This window comes from Antedon mediterranea, chromosome 10, assembly GCF_964355755.1.
Source record: "Antedon mediterranea chromosome 10, ecAntMedi1.1, whole genome shotgun sequence".
Lineage (NCBI taxonomy): Eukaryota > Metazoa > Echinodermata > Crinoidea > Comatulida > Antedonidae > Antedon > Antedon mediterranea.
Genome location: NC_092679.1, coordinates 18,551,860 through 18,572,086, shown reverse-complemented (window position 1 = coordinate 18,572,086; position 20,227 = coordinate 18,551,860). Strand labels below are relative to the sequence as shown.

Below are 20,227 nucleotides of genomic sequence, written 5' to 3'. Positions count from 1 at the left end.
CTTAGACCACATGTGCCATGTGCAATCCTCTCCTTCCTCTGGATCTACCTATGGAACCGAAGATAACCAGGGACTCTTAACCTCACACAGACTTACAATAGACCACATGTGCCATGTGCAATCCTCTCCTTCCTCTGGATCTACCTATAGAAAAGGAGATGACCAGGAACTCCTAGCCTCACACAGACTTACTTAGACCACATGTGTCAAGTATAATCTCCCTTCTCCCTCCGGACCTGCCTATAGAAAAGAAGATAACCAGGAACTCATAACCTGACACAAACTTCCTTAGACCATAGCCAGCTGTCTTATTGACTTCATATTGTAATCCATGTCTAACATGATTATAATAATTAATAGTACAAAGCTATTGTTCACAAGAAAATTCAGCTGAGTAAATAATAGACAGTTGTGTCGGCGGTAGGGTAGCCTAATTTCATCAGGTTGCTTCAGATAAATTGAACAAGTGAAAGAATGCGGTAGTGTGTAAAATAATGCAAGTACCGTACCTCTACATGTAAAACATCAAAATGGTCAAAAAATGTCTGTAAAAAATGTATTTATCAAATCTTTGCTTACTTATAAATTGTTATAGAATGTATTACATGCAAAATGTAGGACTGTCATTGTGGTTGAATGCATGCCTTGGAAGTTGTAATTAAATTTGAGTTTGGCATAGCGCCTTTCCGTCTTGTTTCTACTGCGATCATAGATTAGCATGGAATTGGTGTAATTGACCAGAATAGCGTGGCCACCTTTTCTTGTCGGCATGGCTAATTCTGTCAAATGTATTGATTCTATTATAAATAGAACTTTGTAATATAATTTTCTCTTGTTAATCCTATTGTTTGAACGCTTTTGAAAAGCCGACAGATGCATCAGGCAGGTAAATTTATTTCTTGTGTCTGAGTGTTTAATTTTGTACGTGCCAGCCTCTCTTCTCAGCTGTTAATTTCATATTTACAAAATCTGTTACACAGTGGAAATAAAACCATGTGAAACATTTTAGATCTAGCTGTATAAATAATATGCATAAATAATAATTTTGTTATCGAAAACTTACATGTTTTATTTAACATAACTAGTAGTCCACTGAATGGATTTAATTTCTTCTGTATACAGTATACTGGTTAACCTCTTTAGTACAAGACCAGAGGGCCTAGTAGAGCACTATGATCAGAATACCGGGAGACAATCCCCTAATTTGTTTGACTAGTATAGTGCGTTATTGTGCACATGTGCATACCCAGAACCAACGTCTTTAGGTCCCTTCCAAAGGATGAGTAAAGTATCTTGGTTACAAGTAATACGGCAAGTGTTTTTAACCCATGCCCTCTCACATAGTCCAATATCCCTATACCATTGTGCACCAGGCAGGCTAGTTTAACAGCACAATTAAGGTTCTAGTAACAATCTATCCCAAATAGTGTATAATTATTTGTTAAAAAAATAAAATACACAGCATTCGCTTTCTGTAAAAATAAACAAAATATGTTAGAAAAACAAATTATTAGGATAGAATATTACAACTGCAGACCACTTAGTTGAAATATCCAATACCTTACATATTTTCCGACAAAATGCGTTATTTGTTTCGCGATTTGCAGCTGTGAAAAAAATCCCCATGTGTCCTTTTATTCGTAATTCTCTCGCGAATAGTCGAATTTTTCATAAAATCGGCTGTATATGACCTGTTCTAATTTATCCTTGGCTCACCTTTATATTACATAATTTACCCAGAAAATTGATGATTATTATTTTTATATGACATTTTCATATGATGTAATACATTTGTAACTCTCATCAGGTTCTTTTTGCTAAATACTGTATACGGTATAACTTATTTAATGTGTATAATCCCATGCTCCAATATAATCCCACCCCCTAATGTAGGCGCAAGTATAATCTCACCCCCTAATTTTCACCAATTTGTATCAATGGAACTTTTCCTTTAAATAGTATAAATTACGTATGTCATATAATGTTATATTGCAAGATATGTTATTTCCTAATACTTTGAATTTCTCTCTCTCGAACTTACGATGGAAATGAATACTATATTAGTGATGTTTTCAGGAAATTGAATGGTTGTTTTATTGCAGTACGTTGTGCTAAGATCGTCATTAAATTTGTTTTCTGTCATATTGTCATTATTACTCATCTTTATATATTCTGTTATTATATTTTTGTGCTTTTTTTTATATTATTTTATAATTGGAATTTTAGTAAATCTATATCATTAGCAATAAAATTGTTTATATGATATGATGTATGGTAATGATTTTGTCTTCAAGACTTCATCTGTTGATACAGAGCAAACTTTTTTTATCACAATTATCATCATCAGTATCCACCAATCATCATAATCAAAATCATCATATTGTTTTCATTTTATGGAAATTATGTATTAGCCTGATACCCTTCTTTAAATGGGCAAGCCAATCATTCTTTGGTCTTCCTGTCTTGGTAAAAGTTAACCCGGTCTTCTTCAGTACCAGGCCAACTTTAATAGCACATTATATTATCATCATAATATAATAATCATTTACAGTCTATATCGTGCCTAGCTTACCTGGATAAACCAACATAAGCCTCTCTCTCCGACGAGAGGTAAACATTACGAAAAGAAGAACATTAATAACATTAATTTTTCCCCACCCCCGTCGGATAATGGATCAGTCCGCCACCAGTACGCCCTCAAGTGAGACACACCCACTTATCATCGTCATCATTTCTTTTCGTAACGTCGTTGTGTACGTACGTCTTTTCTGAACACATTCCTGGAATTCCTGAGGAATTTGCGATAAAGACTTTATACTGTAGACTGGAAGAGAAGAATAGAGCAAGAAAACGAAGCTAAGTGTAGTAGATCGTTATCTTGTGGTTGGATACGTTTAGAATCGTTACCCTTGGCTAGTTGCCAGGAGTTAAAATTTAGCGTTGTAAGCCGTTATCCAGTGTGTTTCACCTGGATAGAAATACTGGAAGATCTTTTGTTGTTCGTTAGGCTAGTGGGGAAAAGTAGGTCTGTTAGATCACCATGCCTAAGCAGGAGTGTGTTAAATGTAGGGGTCCCCGCTCTACCGTGAAGTGGGACCGCCACTTGGAGTGCATAAATTGCCGCACGTGTACCGAGTTGTCGCCGTGCGATGTTTGTGTCCGCTGGACACCGTCCAAGTTCAAATCGCTCACTAGGCCTAAAGAACGCACGGAAGCTGTACCACCTCCGGAGGTGGGTACCGCTGATACGGCAGGCCCTCCTGTCGTTGCGCCGGAAGTTAGCCTTCCAGATATGCCTGCACCGGCTGCGGCCTCTGCGGTTCCGGGGGTGAATGAGATTTCTCCGGGGTTACTGCAAGCCATTGTTGCAGCTGTGAGAGCTCTGCCGAGGGATGAGCCTGAGGTACCCTCTCAGATTAGACCTCCTCCCCAGATTCCATACATTGATGTTGGCCCACAGCAGACCTCGTTTTTCGATGGTTCGTCCGTCCGGCAAAGGGACTACGATAGTGACAGGACGATGGCCTCGCTCTCTGACGATGATAGAGATAGCTTACGAGAGCAGGCCGGGCCAGGGGAGGAAGGTCTGCAGGCGCTAGTTATGCGGACGGTCCCCGCGGTGCTGTCCTTTCTCGGCGTCGATTTCACGTATCGCGAGCCTAAACATACTCCTTCGTCTAAGCGGTTTTCCACTTTTGGCGTACGCACGCCCTTTAAGAAGGTATCTTCGTGCCCGGTTACGCCTCTCGATCCAGAACTTGTGGAACGTGTGGAGCTGATCGCTAAGGAGTCCAAGATTCGTAGGCCTATGCCTTATAGCCTGTCATCGGCTTTTCCGGTGCCGCAGAAACAAATCGCCATGTTCTCGTCAATTCCGACAACACAACCGTCGTGGCATACATAAACAGGCAAGGGGGTACACGGTCCCCCACGCTATGTTGCCACACGTGGACGTTGCTAATGTGGTGTATAAGACACAACATCCAACTGTCAGCGGCCCACATTGCGGGTCGTCTGAACATAGTGGCGGACGCACTGTCCCGTCCACTTCTACGTCCTACGGAATGGCGTCTTCTTCCAATAATCGCCACCCAGATCTTCAACCACTTTGGGCGGCCCCATGTAGATCTGTTTGCGACGTCAGGCAACACGCAGCTCCCGACGTTCTGCAGTCGATATCGGGATGCACATGCGTGGGCGGTGGATGCCCTGTCCATACCATGGGACAACCTTTGGGCATATGCCTTTCCACCGATTTCAATACTGCCACTGGTCCTGACGCACATTCAGCGCCATCAATGCCGAGTCCTACTAATAGCGCCGTATTGGCCCAGGCAGCCGTGGTTTCCACTGCTTCTAGGCCTTCTGTACGATCAGCCGTTACGTCTTCCGATTCGGAACGACTTGCTGACGCAGGGCCGAGCTCGGTTTGCTCTACCGAACCTCATATCCCTCGACCTGACTGTATGGCCATTGTCAGGGATCGTTTCAGAGACTCAGGCATTCCAGATGGTCCGGCCGCCCTCGCGGCGAAATCCCGACGGGAATCCACTCTTGCTGTCTACAATAGCCGATTAAAACACTTTTTCGAATGGTGCAAGCGCCAGAAGACCGACCCTATGAAAGTGACTTTGGGCCAGGTCTGCGCTTTCCTACATTACCTGTTTGAGTCAGGTCTGCAGGTTCGCACCGTATCCGGCTATCGGTCTGCCTTGGCTGCAGTAATTCCGAATTTTAAAGACGGCTCGACCATCTCTTCATCCCCTGCAATTTCCAGTTTGCTTCGCGGGATGTTTCGAGAACGGCCTCCTACTAAGGCCCTGATTCCACGTTGGGACGTCAATGTCGTCCTAGCCGCTCTTATGCGTCCACCCTTTGAGCCCCTGAGTAGGGCATCACTTTACAACCTGACTCTCAAAACTGCCTTTTTGATTGCACTAGCCTCGTGCAAGCGCAGAGGTGAACTGCATGCTCTTTCTCTGGAGCCAGGGCACATCAGGTTTGAACGGGGTGGCGCGCGGTTGGTTTTTAGAAAAGATTTCCTTGCAAAATCTCAGACATTGAACTTCTCGCCGCCGACTGTGTTTATTCCCACCATTGCTGCATATTCAGGGGTTGAGGAAGACAGACTTTGGTGCCCGGTGCGGGCACTAAAGTTTTACATCAAACGCACAGAGTCCATTCGGGTCTCAGCGTCACATCTGTTCGTATCGACAGTTGCACCCTTCCGACCGGCTGCTCGGTCGACGCTGGCAAACTGGGTCGTGGCAGCCATCCGGGCTGGTTACGACTCCACAGATACGCCTCCTCCGGCACATATGCACCAAGTGCGTGGCATAGCCGCTTCATGGGCGCTGTTTGCTGGGGTGCCCCTTCCAGACATCCTGCAAGCGGCATGGTGGCGATCACAGTCCACCTTCACATCCCACTACCTGTCGGATACCTCCGCAAACCAGTCTACGGTGGCGGCTTCAATCTTGAAGCCCAGACACTAGGTATGTATGACAATGTTTACCTTGCCTCCCGCCTCCGACTAGACTCTAGTCCGGTGCTACACTGGCTTATGTTGGTTTATCCAGGTAAGCTAGGCACGATATAGACTACACAAACCAACAGTGGTGTTGGTAGTCTATGAGTGCCGCTTACCTGGATAAACGCCCTCCCTACCGTCCCCTCAGGCAGGTGGTCTTGAGAAATGATGACGATGATAAGTGGGTGTGTCTCACTTGAGGGCGTACTGGTGGCGGACTGATCCATTATCCGACGGGGGTGGGGAAAAATTAATGTTATTAATGTTCTTCTTTTCGTAATGTTTACCTCTCGTCGGAGAGAGAGGCTTATGTTGGTTTATCCAGGTAAGCGGCACTCATAGACTACCAACACCACTGTTGGTTTGTGTAATATAATTTTCCACAATTAACGTCATCGAATTTGTATCATCTAAATAATTAGCATCCACATCATTATCAATCATTATCTGAATCATAATATTATAAATCATCGTGATCAGTATGAAAACAACTATTTCGTCATCATCCTAAAAATAAAGTCGTCATATCGTCATCATAAGTTGACGGATTATAACATCAACCTCTTCGTCAATAGTGAAATCAATTTGAAAATACTACATCTAAAAGCCTGTCATATAAACCCAGACACGTAGTCTGCCTGGACAACAAGCACAATAGTAATATTTGACAGCCAACCTTTCTGAATGGAGCTGGCACACATAATAGCACATTTCAAAGCATTTTGCTATTTGTCACACTTGCTCTATTGTCTACAGAGTTCAAAGCATTTTGCAACTTATTTTTCATATTGATTATTAAAAGATTAATTTCATCCCGTGTTATGAGTCATATGAAATCTATTGAGTCAGAGAAGGATTACATTTCCATGATTGTTGAATATAACGTGTGTTTAATCAATTTCAAGACTGGAAAAATGATAAAATTCTGCATATTTTACAAGCTGTTATTAAAAGTGTATTTGATATAAATGTTTAATAGGTTTAATGTCATCCTTATAAAAGGCTTCCCTTAAAGAGACCATGCTTGGATTAAGTTTACCTTTAAGAGGAAATATACTGGAAAGCAATTTTCATTTTCATGGCGACGAAGTGAATATTATATATTGTTTGAAAAGTTGGAGTTGGTCATAATGTTTTACGATGGTATATTCATACTGTTGGATGGAAAGGGATGTTTTAGAGTACAAACAGAAAACTATATTTATTTATTTCTATCTTTCTACATAACAAAAAAAAACCATATAAGTATAATTAACAGGGGAGTAGCTTAAAGCATATATATATATACCATATTGATACTCTCCAAATAAAATGTATACTTCTGTAGAAAGTGCCATGTTTATCCATTGATTAGTTGCAAAGCCTTTAGCGAGTAAAGATAACCAGAACGGTGCTTTATAGTGTGATACATTATTAAAGTTGAAATAACATGTGAACTGGAAATTATTATCTGATTTACAATCAATCTGCGTTTGATTAATAAAACATAACATCTTCTCCCTCGTGATTGTCTGTTTATAGAGGTCAAACTGGATGGATGGAACATTCATTTCATGGCACAATGAGCAAAGAATGTTCATGCATATGCAAATGTATGTTCATGCATATGTAAAAGAATGTTTATGAATATGCAAATGTTCAAACTCATTGTAGTGGATGTTGTATCATTGTTATGCATATTGGTATAGAATACTTATTACATTGAATTATTCTCTTCAATACAAATCAAATTTAATTCATAACATTTTAAGCAAAAAACACAATGTAAAAACAGAACATGCATATCATGATTGAACTTGTGCATATCAATACACAAGTCTGGTTTCAAAACTATTGTGCCACTTTGTACTCGTATTAGTAAGGTAATATTTTATGTAGTTTAAAACTGTTATGTCAAAAAGTCGAGCTGCATTTTTTGTAAGAAATATTTCTTGTTTATTCTGTATTGAGGATTAATTCATCAAACATAATATTGTACAGTTCGTTGGGGCTGACAATAGCCAATAGCAAAGTCAAAACATCTTTATCTAATAGTAAGTGCTATGTATGATAGCTTATAAAGTTCTAATATTGATCGCACGCTGAAGGCGATCGTCATCGCTGTTTCCGAATTAAAAGAAACACAAAATGAAAGGATGTCACTAGTTGTATTTATTGATTTAAAGACCCTCTACCTGAGATCATTCAATCTATTTTAGTATAAAATAAAGCATAAATCATCAATTTCTTTCCCCATATAATAGAATAACAAATTTATTAAAAAAGTCCCTAAAATGTTCATGCTAATAATACTGAATCATGGATTGTTAGTGTTTTTGTATTATTTTCATTCACCTGTTAACAAGTTTTTTACATATAAAATAAATGACATCATTTTTCAATAAAGCCTTGTCTACACTATCAAACTTAATGTGATGTGCCCATATATGGACATGATGATGTCATATCACTACCATATTTGGGCATATCACAACCATATTTGGACATATCCCTACCATATTTGTGCATATCACAACCATATTTGGGCACATCATACTTTTTTGTCAGTAGTTTGATAGTGTAGACAGACATTTTGCATGTTTACAACACACAGCCAGACAGTGCAAGCTCATTTGCGTGTTATAACCAAAGGATTCTCCTCACAACTTACTGTCTTTTTTTACTGCTTTTTTTTTTTAACTGCTTTATTTTATTTCCAGACAAAACATTAATCATGCAATTTAATCATGCAATGATCGACTGTCTGTTCGCAATTTTATTTCCAATAAAACACACATGTACCAAAAAAAAAAGTACTTCTAAAATTATATTTTAAATTTATCCTTTCTATCTACATTACATTTATAAAAGTAAAGCAATGTACTATTGTAGTTTTACCTAGTGCTGTAAAATGTTGATGAATGTGTTAACTTGCATTTTATATCTTTGTTTAATAAATAAAAATAAACACAGTTCTTAGATTTTATAGATTAATGTAATATTTTATTTTAATCATGATTGCATTTTAGTTCAATGTACTTCTACTCCATACAATCAACTATTGATTTAAACTATCAAAAATCTACTTAATTTTATGTTAGATTACATAAAAATGCAGTTTAATAACCTCTGCATTCAGTGCTGCTCAGTCACAATTTAAATATTGTATATTCTCTGGTATAATCCCAACCCCCTAGAACCTGAAATTAGGCTAAATTTAGGGGTTGGGACTATACTCAGAAAAAAAAGATTGAGAAAGCATTTTTTGTAAAAACTCATCTGACTGGCTAGAGAGAGGCCTATAGTACATCAAAAGTCAATACTGAGACTATATACCCAGGGATATGCCTGTTTGTGATATCAGACATAAAGTAGGAGGTGGGATTAGATCCAAAGTGGCATTATACTCCTATATATTGTATTGGTTGATTTGTATTTTTAGTAACCATACACAAATTAATTTTGGCTTTGCGTTGTATTGTCAAAAGTAACAAACAATTCAAAACCTCTTTATTTAAACTAATAATGCTTTTAAAATGTCTTCACAAAATTTGTTTGACTCTTTGTATCACTACAAGGTAAAGCATATCAATCTTAAGCTCTATCTACACTATCAAACTAGTTTGAAAAAAAAAGTGTGATGGGCCCAAAATGGTAGTGATATGCCCAAAGATGGTAGTAATATGACATCATCATGTCCATATATTGGCACTTAACATTTTTTTGTCACATAAAGTTTGATAGTAGACAGAGCTTAAAACCAAAATTTGTAAATAAAAACTATATTTCAAAATTATACTTTAAAGGAATAATGTTATCAGTATGTATGCAATTTAATCGGATCAATATGGCTAATATTCCAATTTTCATATTAAGCATGAACATCTTTGATAATTTTAAATTTTGCCTTCAGAGATGTTGACATTTTTAGTGGAGATTATTTGGTAAACTACTGTACATAATTTAATATCCAAGTAAAACACAAACTATAGCTAACAATGCTTTGGGAATGGTCTTTCTGTTTTTTTCCTATCTTTGGGTTGGAATGGAAGCACTAAAATGTATTCATAATGTTATTTTACCATCGAATATCATTTGATAAACTCACCTTTTTATACACATACTGGTCAGTGATTTAGCATTCATTAATGTATTTTAATGGACAATATTTGAGTGACAGTTTTGAAATCTAGTTCTGGTCAAACCAAGTCAAAAACCTTTTTAAAATTAAAAAAAACATGATTCTCTTAGCCAGTTTTTATGCTTTAAATAAAATTTCTATTTTTTACCTTAAAAATGCCTTACTCGCTGTCTCTATTGTTTCAGCACTCGGTTTTCATAACATCGTGAGTACACGCCCTCAGGGAATAGTTGATTTGATATCATCTTTAAAGATCTGCAGAATCGCTGGAGGCAATACTGTAGATCATAAACATCAAAATTCCTCCTAAAAGACTAGCTGTCTACGAGGATAAGTTATGCAAAGTACGGTTTTGTCAAAGCGCGTCTTTCTAAAAAAAATGTCGTTCAGAGACATGCAGTATTTTGACTGCATTTTTTTAGAATACGTTTTACAACTCAGTAGCCATAAATAGTCAAATATAAATGTAGTTATAATAGAATGATTTGTATTCAAAATAAAATCTCATTTAGAAATAGATTAAATCTTAGAATTGAATTTATAATACAAATTAAACATTTACAGTGCTTTTCTCTATTATAAAATTACTCATATTCTTGCAGTATTTTTGAGAATTATAATTTTTTGAAAAATATAACTCTAAAATTGTTTTTTATTTTATTAAAATTGGTTATCCACACTTGGAAAATAAACAATTGTGATTGTCAAATCTTAATTGCAAATTAAGATTTTTCAATCTGTATTCCAGCTATTGAGAAAAATATATATTAAATTTATTTTTCTTTTTTAACTATAGGCCTAGAGAACAAGAGACTGTAGTAAAGAATACATACAGTACAGTACTACAACTATCTTTTTTATATCAAGAAGAATATAGCAAATCAAACTAATATACCCCTGAATTTCATTAACATGTTTATTTTAACATTGACAAAAATATGTTGTTTGTTTTTTATTAATTTTGTAATGAATTTTCACATAAAGATAAAAATTGCTTTTTACGTAGACAGATGGTGTTATCAAGATAGGTAACATGAGAGGATAGTTATTAACCGCTCCTACAGAGCATGACTATCGTAAAGAGCCCACAGCAGGCATATTAAAACAAGTCAACAGAATAATTTGTCGGGGCTAGTCCGATTGAATTATCAACCAATTATTATTATGAAGGTTTTTACACCATACTGTATACGGTAGTATTCCTATTGGTGCATCGGTGTAAAGGTGTCATTTGAAAAGTGCCGTCCTAATGTTTTCCTTTGATTTTGTTTCTACGATAATAACATACACTGGATTTATTTACACGTACTAAAACCAGTATACGGATGTTCTTGTTTCTTTATGCCGATTGCTTTTATGTTCTTATATCAACAAAATATAATTTTTCTAAAAAAATTTGTTTGAAGAAAAATAAAAACATACCAGGAGCTCACTGCACATAAATAATAAACTTGAATGGCTTTTTTTTTATATATATATATATATATTAAGCTGTTTGTTTCTTCCATTTTTAATTGTACAGTACTGTCTTCAGCGACCGTTCTTTTACCAACTGTGCTCCAATGCTATGGAATCACCTGCCATCTCATATTCAAAACTCTAGTACATTATATACATTCAAGTCTAGCTTAAAGACTCATTTATTCAACATGTCTTATCCAGAAAACTTGTAGCGTATTTGTAATGGTTGTAATCTAGTAGTAGTTTAAGATTTGTAACTTTTTTTCATGTTCTTTATTCAGTAGCGCAGTGAGCGTCTTCTTTAGACGGATGCTTGCGCTTTACAAATTTCCATTATTATTATTATTATTATTATTATTAAAATAGAAAAGATTAAGCAATATACAGTACAGGACAGTGTATGTAGTAGATGTTAATGGCCAGTTTTGTTATTGAGTGTTACACTATCACCTCTAGACAAAAGAATAATCTATGTTCATTATAATGTCCGATAGATATGGATAATGACATGTAATTGAATATGATTTACAGCATTGTAAGTGTTACATTCAGTTGAATAGAAAATGCTAGCCGTAGAATGCTTTAATCATTCTTAATTTGAATTTATGTTTAAAATAGATATGAAGAGAATAATACTATAGTTTTTATATTCTCTTTGGCTGATTACTAGATATTAACAACATTTAGCAAGAGGGGCAACAAAATAAATTTATGGATTAGGTTGAGATGAACTCAATTTGTTAAAGTTATCATTCTGTTTTTTAGCTTGAAACTGCAGAGCAATAAATGATATTTCTAAACTGTGCATATATATGACCATTCTTAATCAATAGTTTTTACCTTTTTTTTTCTTTTGTGGGTTTCCCACTTATAATAATAACAATATAACAATTTATATAGCGCACATATCCACTAAAAGTGCTCAAGGCGCTAATCACAACACTTTGTTTATACTTTATTATTACCATATGCCTCAGCAAAAGGTATGATTTTAATGATTTTTTAAAAGAATTAATTGTATGGTAATGCCTAATCCATTCAGGAATGTTATTCCATCATCATTAACATTGTTTCATTCATTAGGATTTTTACATTTATACATTATCTGATCTAATTCATCATAATAATAATAATTACAGTATTTTGTTTGCTACAAAGCATAACCAAACAAAAGGAATTTAGAAACATATCTATACATGTACACACCTTTAATAATTCATGATATAAAATATTGTGTTTACATTCAGTTAAAGATGTATTTCCCCCCTGAATATGGGAATATTCAACGTCTGATTTTGTTAATCTTCATTTTTCATGTTTTTGGAGGAAAATACATCTTTAACTAATAACAGTTTCATAACAGTTTCTTAACTGCATTATACTGTATGATCATACTCATCAATAGTTTTTACCTTCAGTTAATTGACACTTGATTACAATCAGAAAAAAACACCATAACAATTATAGCTTTAACTAATTGACTTATTTAACTAAAAAAGTTTTGTGTTATACACGGCTACAGATTAAGGTATAGATACATCTAACAGTGACTTTTAACCTAATGTAATCATGCTACATGTCTCATGTTTGGATATTTAGTACATCGTAACTTCTTATTCCTACAAAAGTAATGTGATTAGACAAGGGCAATAAATAATAATTTGACATTGGCAAACTAGGCCTCTAAGACGTACGTGTACATGGTCTAGTTGTGTTACATACCGTCGTTTTTTAAATGCCAACAGAAAAAAAAGAAAGAAATTCATAGAAAACAAAAAGATTGCCAATGCAGAGTTAACAGTACATCAAACGTGATGTATTGAAAAGTGAAACACACACTATCTAATGATTCTTCCCAAAAACACGTCCCTTTCCCCCATGATTCTGTGTTTTCAAAATACCAAAAAAAACTGAATAATTTCAGATAAAATAAGTGGAACTCCAAAAAAAGGGACAGAACACATACATTTTCAAAATCTAAAGTAAACTCTAAAGTAAAATACACACTATCTATTAATGATTCTCCCCAAAAACCCCCAACATCCCCCTTCCCCTACTTCCATGATTCTGTGTTTTCAAAATGCCAAAATCTCCAATGATTCATTTCAGATAAAACAAGTGGAACTCCACTAAAGAGACAGAACACATGACTTTTCGAAATTTGAATATATTTTAAATAATATTTTTTATCCTTCTTCTTTCAGACGGAAATGTCGCAGGCATTAACATCACTGACCGAGAAAGCAAAGCAAGCAAAATACTTCCTTGGATCGCTAAAGAAAACTTGTGAAACCATTAACGTAAGTTGATTACTAAGGTGAAATTGATAATGTTACGAGAAGACTGTGAGCATGTTCAATGCAATATGTTGTTTGGACATGAAAGTGATGGAGATTACCAGAATAGAAGCGAGGATACCTTTAGGACCCAAAAAAGTGTTCCCTTCCTTCCTGTCACATATTATGTAGTCTCTAAAGCCAGTGTGTCTATCTAAGAGGCCATACCTTCAGGGCCCAAAAAAGTGCCTCTTGAATATGGTTTGGCCAATATATACTGTATCCTTCACATGAAAATGTAAATAGGCATGTCATAGAAGAGGGGTTCTACTAAAATTTCCACTAGTGCAGATTCTGGGGTATGACTCTCTCTCTCTACATATATCCACAAGGTGGATGGATCCTCAATGTGCAAACAATTTGAACACAGCGTCTTCATGTCACTTGTGCACCATTATATAATGTAGTTTTTCGAAGAAAATTTGATTGTGTGAGTAAGACTATAGCTAGCATGTTGGTTTTGTTGTCTCTCGCAAATGCACTATTACGGTTTTCTCCATTCTTTAAGACAGGTCTGTTCTGTTTGAGAAGCCTCCATTTTTTGTTTGGATTAAGAATTCATTGTACTTTCTGTTTAACCTGTTCTAATGAATCTATCTTGTTCTTGCTTTTTAAAAGATCAGTGCACTATTAGTATCTGATGAATACTGCATTTGCCCCTAGTGTGCAATTTGCGATTCCTCCCCAATCAGTGCAATCTGTGAAATTAGAAATAGAAAGAAGTCGGAAAATAAATGAAGAGAAGTCGAACTCAACGTGTTGTGAATTTAAAACATTAACTGGAATAATGTACTATAATGATTAAGTACTTGAAGCACTATGTATTGTGTATTGTACAAAATAATAATGATGATGACATAATTAATTATTAGTGAAATATATGCCATGTACATATTTAGGTGCTTGGAATATGTTGTATATTTTCTGGCTATTGTATTAAGGTTGTGAGCATTTTACAATTTTTTAAATCTGAATTTAAAAAAAAAAAATGAAGCTTGAAAATCTCATTTTAATCGGAAAAGTGGCTTTTGTTTTAAATCAGCGACTTAAAAAAAAAAATAAAGTATTTATCAGGTGTGCGAAAGTGTCATTTTAATGGTGTCAGAGCAACAATGGCAATTCTATGCTAGTTTTTTAATATGTCAATCAATAACTAAAGGCTTTAATTTTCTGCATATCTAAGTAGCTTGTAAAATATAATAATACATTATATTATAATAAGTACAGTGCACAGCTTAGATTGCTTGTGAACGAATCCCATTTACTCTTGCCTAAAGGCATAATAATATGACAAGTTAATTGAATGTATATTTCATTGAGACACGCTTCAACTGGGATTTTCACTTGGTAGTTTTACTGTATATAGTGCTATAGCAGTAAAGGCCCGTTTTTTCTTCTTTAATTGTCACATTTTCTGCATTCCATTTTTGGATTTTTTTGGATCAAATATTTTTTAAATACTTGACTAAATTTTACATTATTTACCATAGTATAAACGTAAATTAATGAACAAATTAAGCCAACCATAAGGTTTTTTGCATTTAAATAAAAAATTCTTCAAATTCTTATTAAACATTACCAAAAAAGTCAACAATTCAGTAGTCACAGAATAAGTTGCCCGAGGTCCCATGGCAACTAAAAATTGATGGGGTTTTTTTACGTCTTTTTCTAGGAATGTGCAATCGACTTTGAGGCAAGTTTAGTTGCCAAGTTTGACGAGATGATCACCATAATACAAAGGCGTAAAGAAGATCTGTTACTACAAGTAACAAGAGAAAAAGAGTTCAAGATAAAGATGGTAAAGAACCACATGAACCAGTGCTCTGCCAAACTCCGACAGACAACGGGTTTACTGGAGTTCTGCATTGAGGTCATGAAGGAGCCGGATGCAGCTGCATTTCTTCTGGTAGGTATCAGTATTGTCTACTGTCTTTAATTGATGGCAGCAGTCTCCAGTTATGACTAGGGTAGCTTCTAATTCAGTGATGTTGCCACAAGAAATAAGGTGGTGCGGTTTTCGCAAGAAAATGCAACAATCTCTGTTCAAACCACTGGGTTGTCAAAGGCCTTTGTTTTTTAATTGATGGCAGCAGTCTCCAGTCATGACTATAGGGTAACTTCTAATTCAGTGATGTTGCCACAAGAAATAAGGTGGTGCTGTTTTCGCAAGAAAAGGGAACAATCTCTGTTCAAACCACTGGATTGTCAAATGCCTTTGTGATAAAGTTGTCAGGTTAAAGCCTTACCAACCGTACTGGTGGCTACGGCCCTGTAATTTAATAATAGTATGCCTTCAAATTTCTGTAGACATAATGCTCCCACCAAATATAATTTATTGTTTTAGGAACATCTGGCTTTAACTACCCCACTTCTTAAACTAACATTAATTCATACATATACTCATTATACTGGCTAACAATTTCAGCCACATGCCAGTAAGTCTGGTTTTAGTAAATTAAATATTAAATTAATTAAGTTCCTATATAATAGCATATTAAAAGCAAAATTAATACTTTAATCCAATTAGAAAGATGAAACTAAATTATTAGTATCATATTATAAAGTACACACATTTAACTATTGTTTTAGATTGGATTAAATGCAGTCATACGTCTTCCAGGATGTATTAAATATTTAACCAATAAATATGAAGCTATTTCTTAATTATTAAATGATTTTGTTTCTACAGTACAGTATACTTGTCAAGTTGCCGCCAATGTCCTTTGATATTTTATTTAGAAGCTTTTTCCTAGTGTATAAATCCAGAACAAGTTGCGTTGTGTTCCATTCGATTAATATTTAAATTCATTGTTAAAATATATATATCGCTTTAGAATACTTGTTGCAAATCCTAAACATGGCAATAGCAAGTATAATTTAAAAGGCGGCCCAAACTGGAGCCACCTATGGACATGATATGAGGTATCCTCTTCTTTCTGTATTCCATTTTATTTTTTCATATGTAGATTTCTTGTATATTTTTGTGGTATTTGTAAATCACACATTACCTTCCCTCTTCTCAACTGACAACCATACCAAAAAAGCACCTGATATAAGCCAAAATAAAATCTAAAGATAAAAAGTGTCAATTATATATTATTATTAATTAACACCTAGGTTTAAATTTCATTTGATGAGCTTTTTACAATAAACAAGTTCCTTCTTGTTGATAGATTTAATAAATATGCCATGCATACTTCTTTCATGACCAAATTGAAGACCACTAATTTGCACCTTATTAGTTTGAATTTATGTATAGTTATAACCTTCACCTAATAATCTCAAACACAAGGAGAACACAAGGAGAGGTTCAGTCAACTCTCTGCAAACCAGGGCTTAGAATTTTAAACATACTTACCAAAAAATAATTAACTTTGTTAAAGATGTCAATTGTCCCCTAAAAACATGAAAAATGAAGATTAATTTAATCAGACTCTAAATAGGTTATTTTTTAGTTTTAATAAATTTAATCACTGGCATATAAAAAATGTTTTCTCCTATAAAATAACAAAGTAAATGGTTAAATCGCATTGGCTGGCACGGAAGCCAATTTGATTAATTTTTGCTTTAAATTGCATTTTTTCAGGTAAATACATTTTTTTTCAATCCAATTTTGGGTCAAAGTGGATAACAAATATGTGACATCAAAATGGTATACTGTATTTTACCCAAAATTGAATAAGAAATAACTGCTTCAGCAAATTATTGATAGATGCCACATTTATCTGCCTCAAATATCTAACAATGTCTATCAATTTCTGAGAATAATACTAGTTGTTTTAAAATATCAGTAAAATAAAAAACAAACTATATATAAAATAACTAACCATTAGGTTTGTAAAAATAATGAAAGAACTGTTTAGATCACTTTACTGATGAATAAAGTTCAAAGAACTTTTACCCAGTAGGAGTTTGTTCTGACAAAACAGTGGATACAAAAATGAAAACATGAAAACTTCACTTCAATCTACAGTATATAAATATTATCGTATAAATTAATGGCAAAATTCAAAACATGTTAAATATTTTTTATTAAACGTTTATCTGCATATTTATGTTTTATTAACCTAAACTTTCTCAGTTTAATAATTATCTCTAAATGCAGTTTTAATTTTTTTATTAAACTTATAAGTTTCTGGCATTTTAATTTTATTATTAGGTGCATTGAGGTGTTGGAATATATTATTAAAATAAATTTTCTTTTAATAATTCATAAATATGACATCCTCTTTAATTTTAGCAACCTGATCTGGGCTAATGAACAAATTTAATATTTAGCAGCACTGAATATGTATTATTAGGGTAGTTGAAAATAGTTATTGATTTAGGACACTCGTGTAATTGGCTTTTATCTAATGATTGCCTAACCTTACACAGCTTTGATACGCCGCCAGGCACGACGATTCTAATTTAATATCGTTGTATCCTGTATATTGCTTGTATAACCCTGTGAAGTGTTCTGTGATTGCAAACAGAAAAGTTGAAATGAGTCCTTGCTCTATTCCACGATCACAGACACATCAATGCATAGAACTCGTCACAAAAGCTCCCTATCACCAAAGCATAGGACTTATCACAAAAGCTCCCTAACACCAAAGCATAGGACTTATCACAAAAGCTCCCTATCACCAAAACATAGGACTCATCACAAAAGCTCCCTATCACCAAGGTATAGGACTCATCACAAAAGCTCCCTATCACCAAGTTACAGGACTCATCGCAAAAGCTCCCTATCACCAAAGCATAGGACTCATCACAAAAGCATAGGACTCATCATTACAGCGTAGGACTCATCACCAAAGCATAGGACTCATCACCAAAGCATAGGACTCATCACCAAAGCTCCCTATTGTGGAATAGTGGAACATTTTTAATCAATGACAAAAATACTCAATAGGATTTGAACCCAGCAACAGTGTCATCACTACATAGAAACACAGAAAGGTACATGACCATTGTGCCGTATGATTTCTCTATGTGATCAATAAGAAGTCACAACATTTGTAGTTCATTGGCCATTGCGATTAATAATGCAGATAGTTTACTCTTTGAACCAGTGTTGTCGCTTTACACACACTAGTTAGCCACTTCTTGCCCTGAGGGTTTAACATCAACGCACGAGCCTAAGTGCAATAACACATTAATGTCTTTTGTATGTAGATGGATACATTATATGAAACCATACATCATTGCACATCACAGTGTACTAGATTTTCTATTATACATTCTGCATACACTTTATTATAAACCTATTTCTGTCTTTTGAAGTATTCATTTCATATTTTATTTTAGAAACATTTTCATACAAATGTAAAAAGAGAAATGCTAAACCGATTGATAATGTTATAATCGATAAATCTCTAAACTGTAAATATAAGAAAAGTGAGTGAGAAAAGTTGCCGCAAATGAGCTTTAAAATATCTATGTAATATCTAACGTAAAAGAAAAAATAATTATCGGTTTCTATTCAGCTTCATGTGTTTTTTGTTTAAATTTCATTGTGTACAGAAGTAAATGTTAAAATGTTCTCTATGCTGTACAATGTAAATATATATTTTCCATCATAAATTCATCCTAAAACAATTTTCTTATTTTTAACATTATGAATTTGAACTGTTGACCTTTTGATATGTCATAATATTTTTAGATGATCCAAAGAAGCTTAATTTTTAGTTTCCGTTCATTCATCCTCGTTTTGCTCTTCAATTTAACTTGTGATCAACCAATGATATTCTGCTTCCAGTGAACTGAGATTGACCAGTTATCCATCTACGGAGTTTAATATTAATAATATGCATACTGTACATAATTTGATATAGAATACAAATATATGTTCGTACAAAAACCAATATTATGTAGATGTGTTGTATGAATGCTTATATTTTAAAACGTTTTTATGCATGAAAAAGTTATTTTGCCGATCATAATAAGTGATTTATTGCAAAATTTACAAGTGTACTATTTGTTTTTAATTAAATTATTGATTATTTCCAGCTTTCTGCTCAAATGAGCATAAGTTTTTTTGGGGGCTTGTATGGAATGTGTTCAAATGATGTACTGATTAAACATATTGAAAATAATGATTGAACATGCTGAACATACTGTAATATTGTTATTATAAATAAATTTTGACTTTGAAATTATGATTTTGAAATTTGTCACATACAAATTTGACAAAATTCCCCACTGCACCCAACCAAAGATCCTTTTCAAGTTTTTTTTTTTTTTTTTATTTAATCGAAATAATAATAATTACCGCCACTAACAGGTTTGATACAAACAAAGCCAGGACTGTTTAAAGCACCTTGATTGGTCCTAACATTGATCAAGGGCTTCTCTCGTCCAGCGCCCACCTTGACCAGAGGTCTGAGGTAGATACTAGATGCAGGGGCTGCCATAAGAGTCAGCAGTGCTGATTTCAAATGCCTAACGGGACCCCAGCTCCGTATACAGCACCCGTTATTCCCAGATGGTCTCCCATCCAAGCTCTAACCAGGCCCAACGTCGCTTAACTTCAGTGATCTGACGAGAACCGGTGTTTCAACGTGGTCAAGTTTAGTGGTATATCCTATAGATGATCGTCTATATAAATTCTAATTCTTATAATAGTGTTGATTTTTCAAATACAAGTCAAAGGTAATTGATATGGGAAACCAGTACATTTTTTACGAGCTATATATCATCTGCGATTTCTGTCTTGTACGTTCGAACAGTGTGAACCTCGTGAAATCTAAAACGGAAATGGCGTTGCTTAAATATATGATTTGGGATTAAATAGCA

The 20,227-nt window shown here is 34.6% G+C and overlaps 1 protein-coding gene across 2 annotated transcripts in view; it reads left to right on the top strand.

Moving 5' to 3' along the window:
* LOC140059905 (E3 ubiquitin-protein ligase TRIM9-like) overlaps positions 1 to 20,227 on the top strand; it is a 39,498-nt gene that overhangs the window by 7,957 nt on the left and 11,314 nt on the right. For both annotated transcript variants that reach the window (XM_072105887.1, XM_072105886.1), the window contains exons 2-3: positions 13,316 to 13,411; positions 15,120 to 15,353. In XM_072105887.1, the coding sequence (XP_071961988.1) occupies positions 13,316 to 13,411; positions 15,120 to 15,353 (330 nt within the window). The remainder of the gene's footprint in view (positions 1 to 13,315; positions 13,412 to 15,119; positions 15,354 to 20,227) is intronic.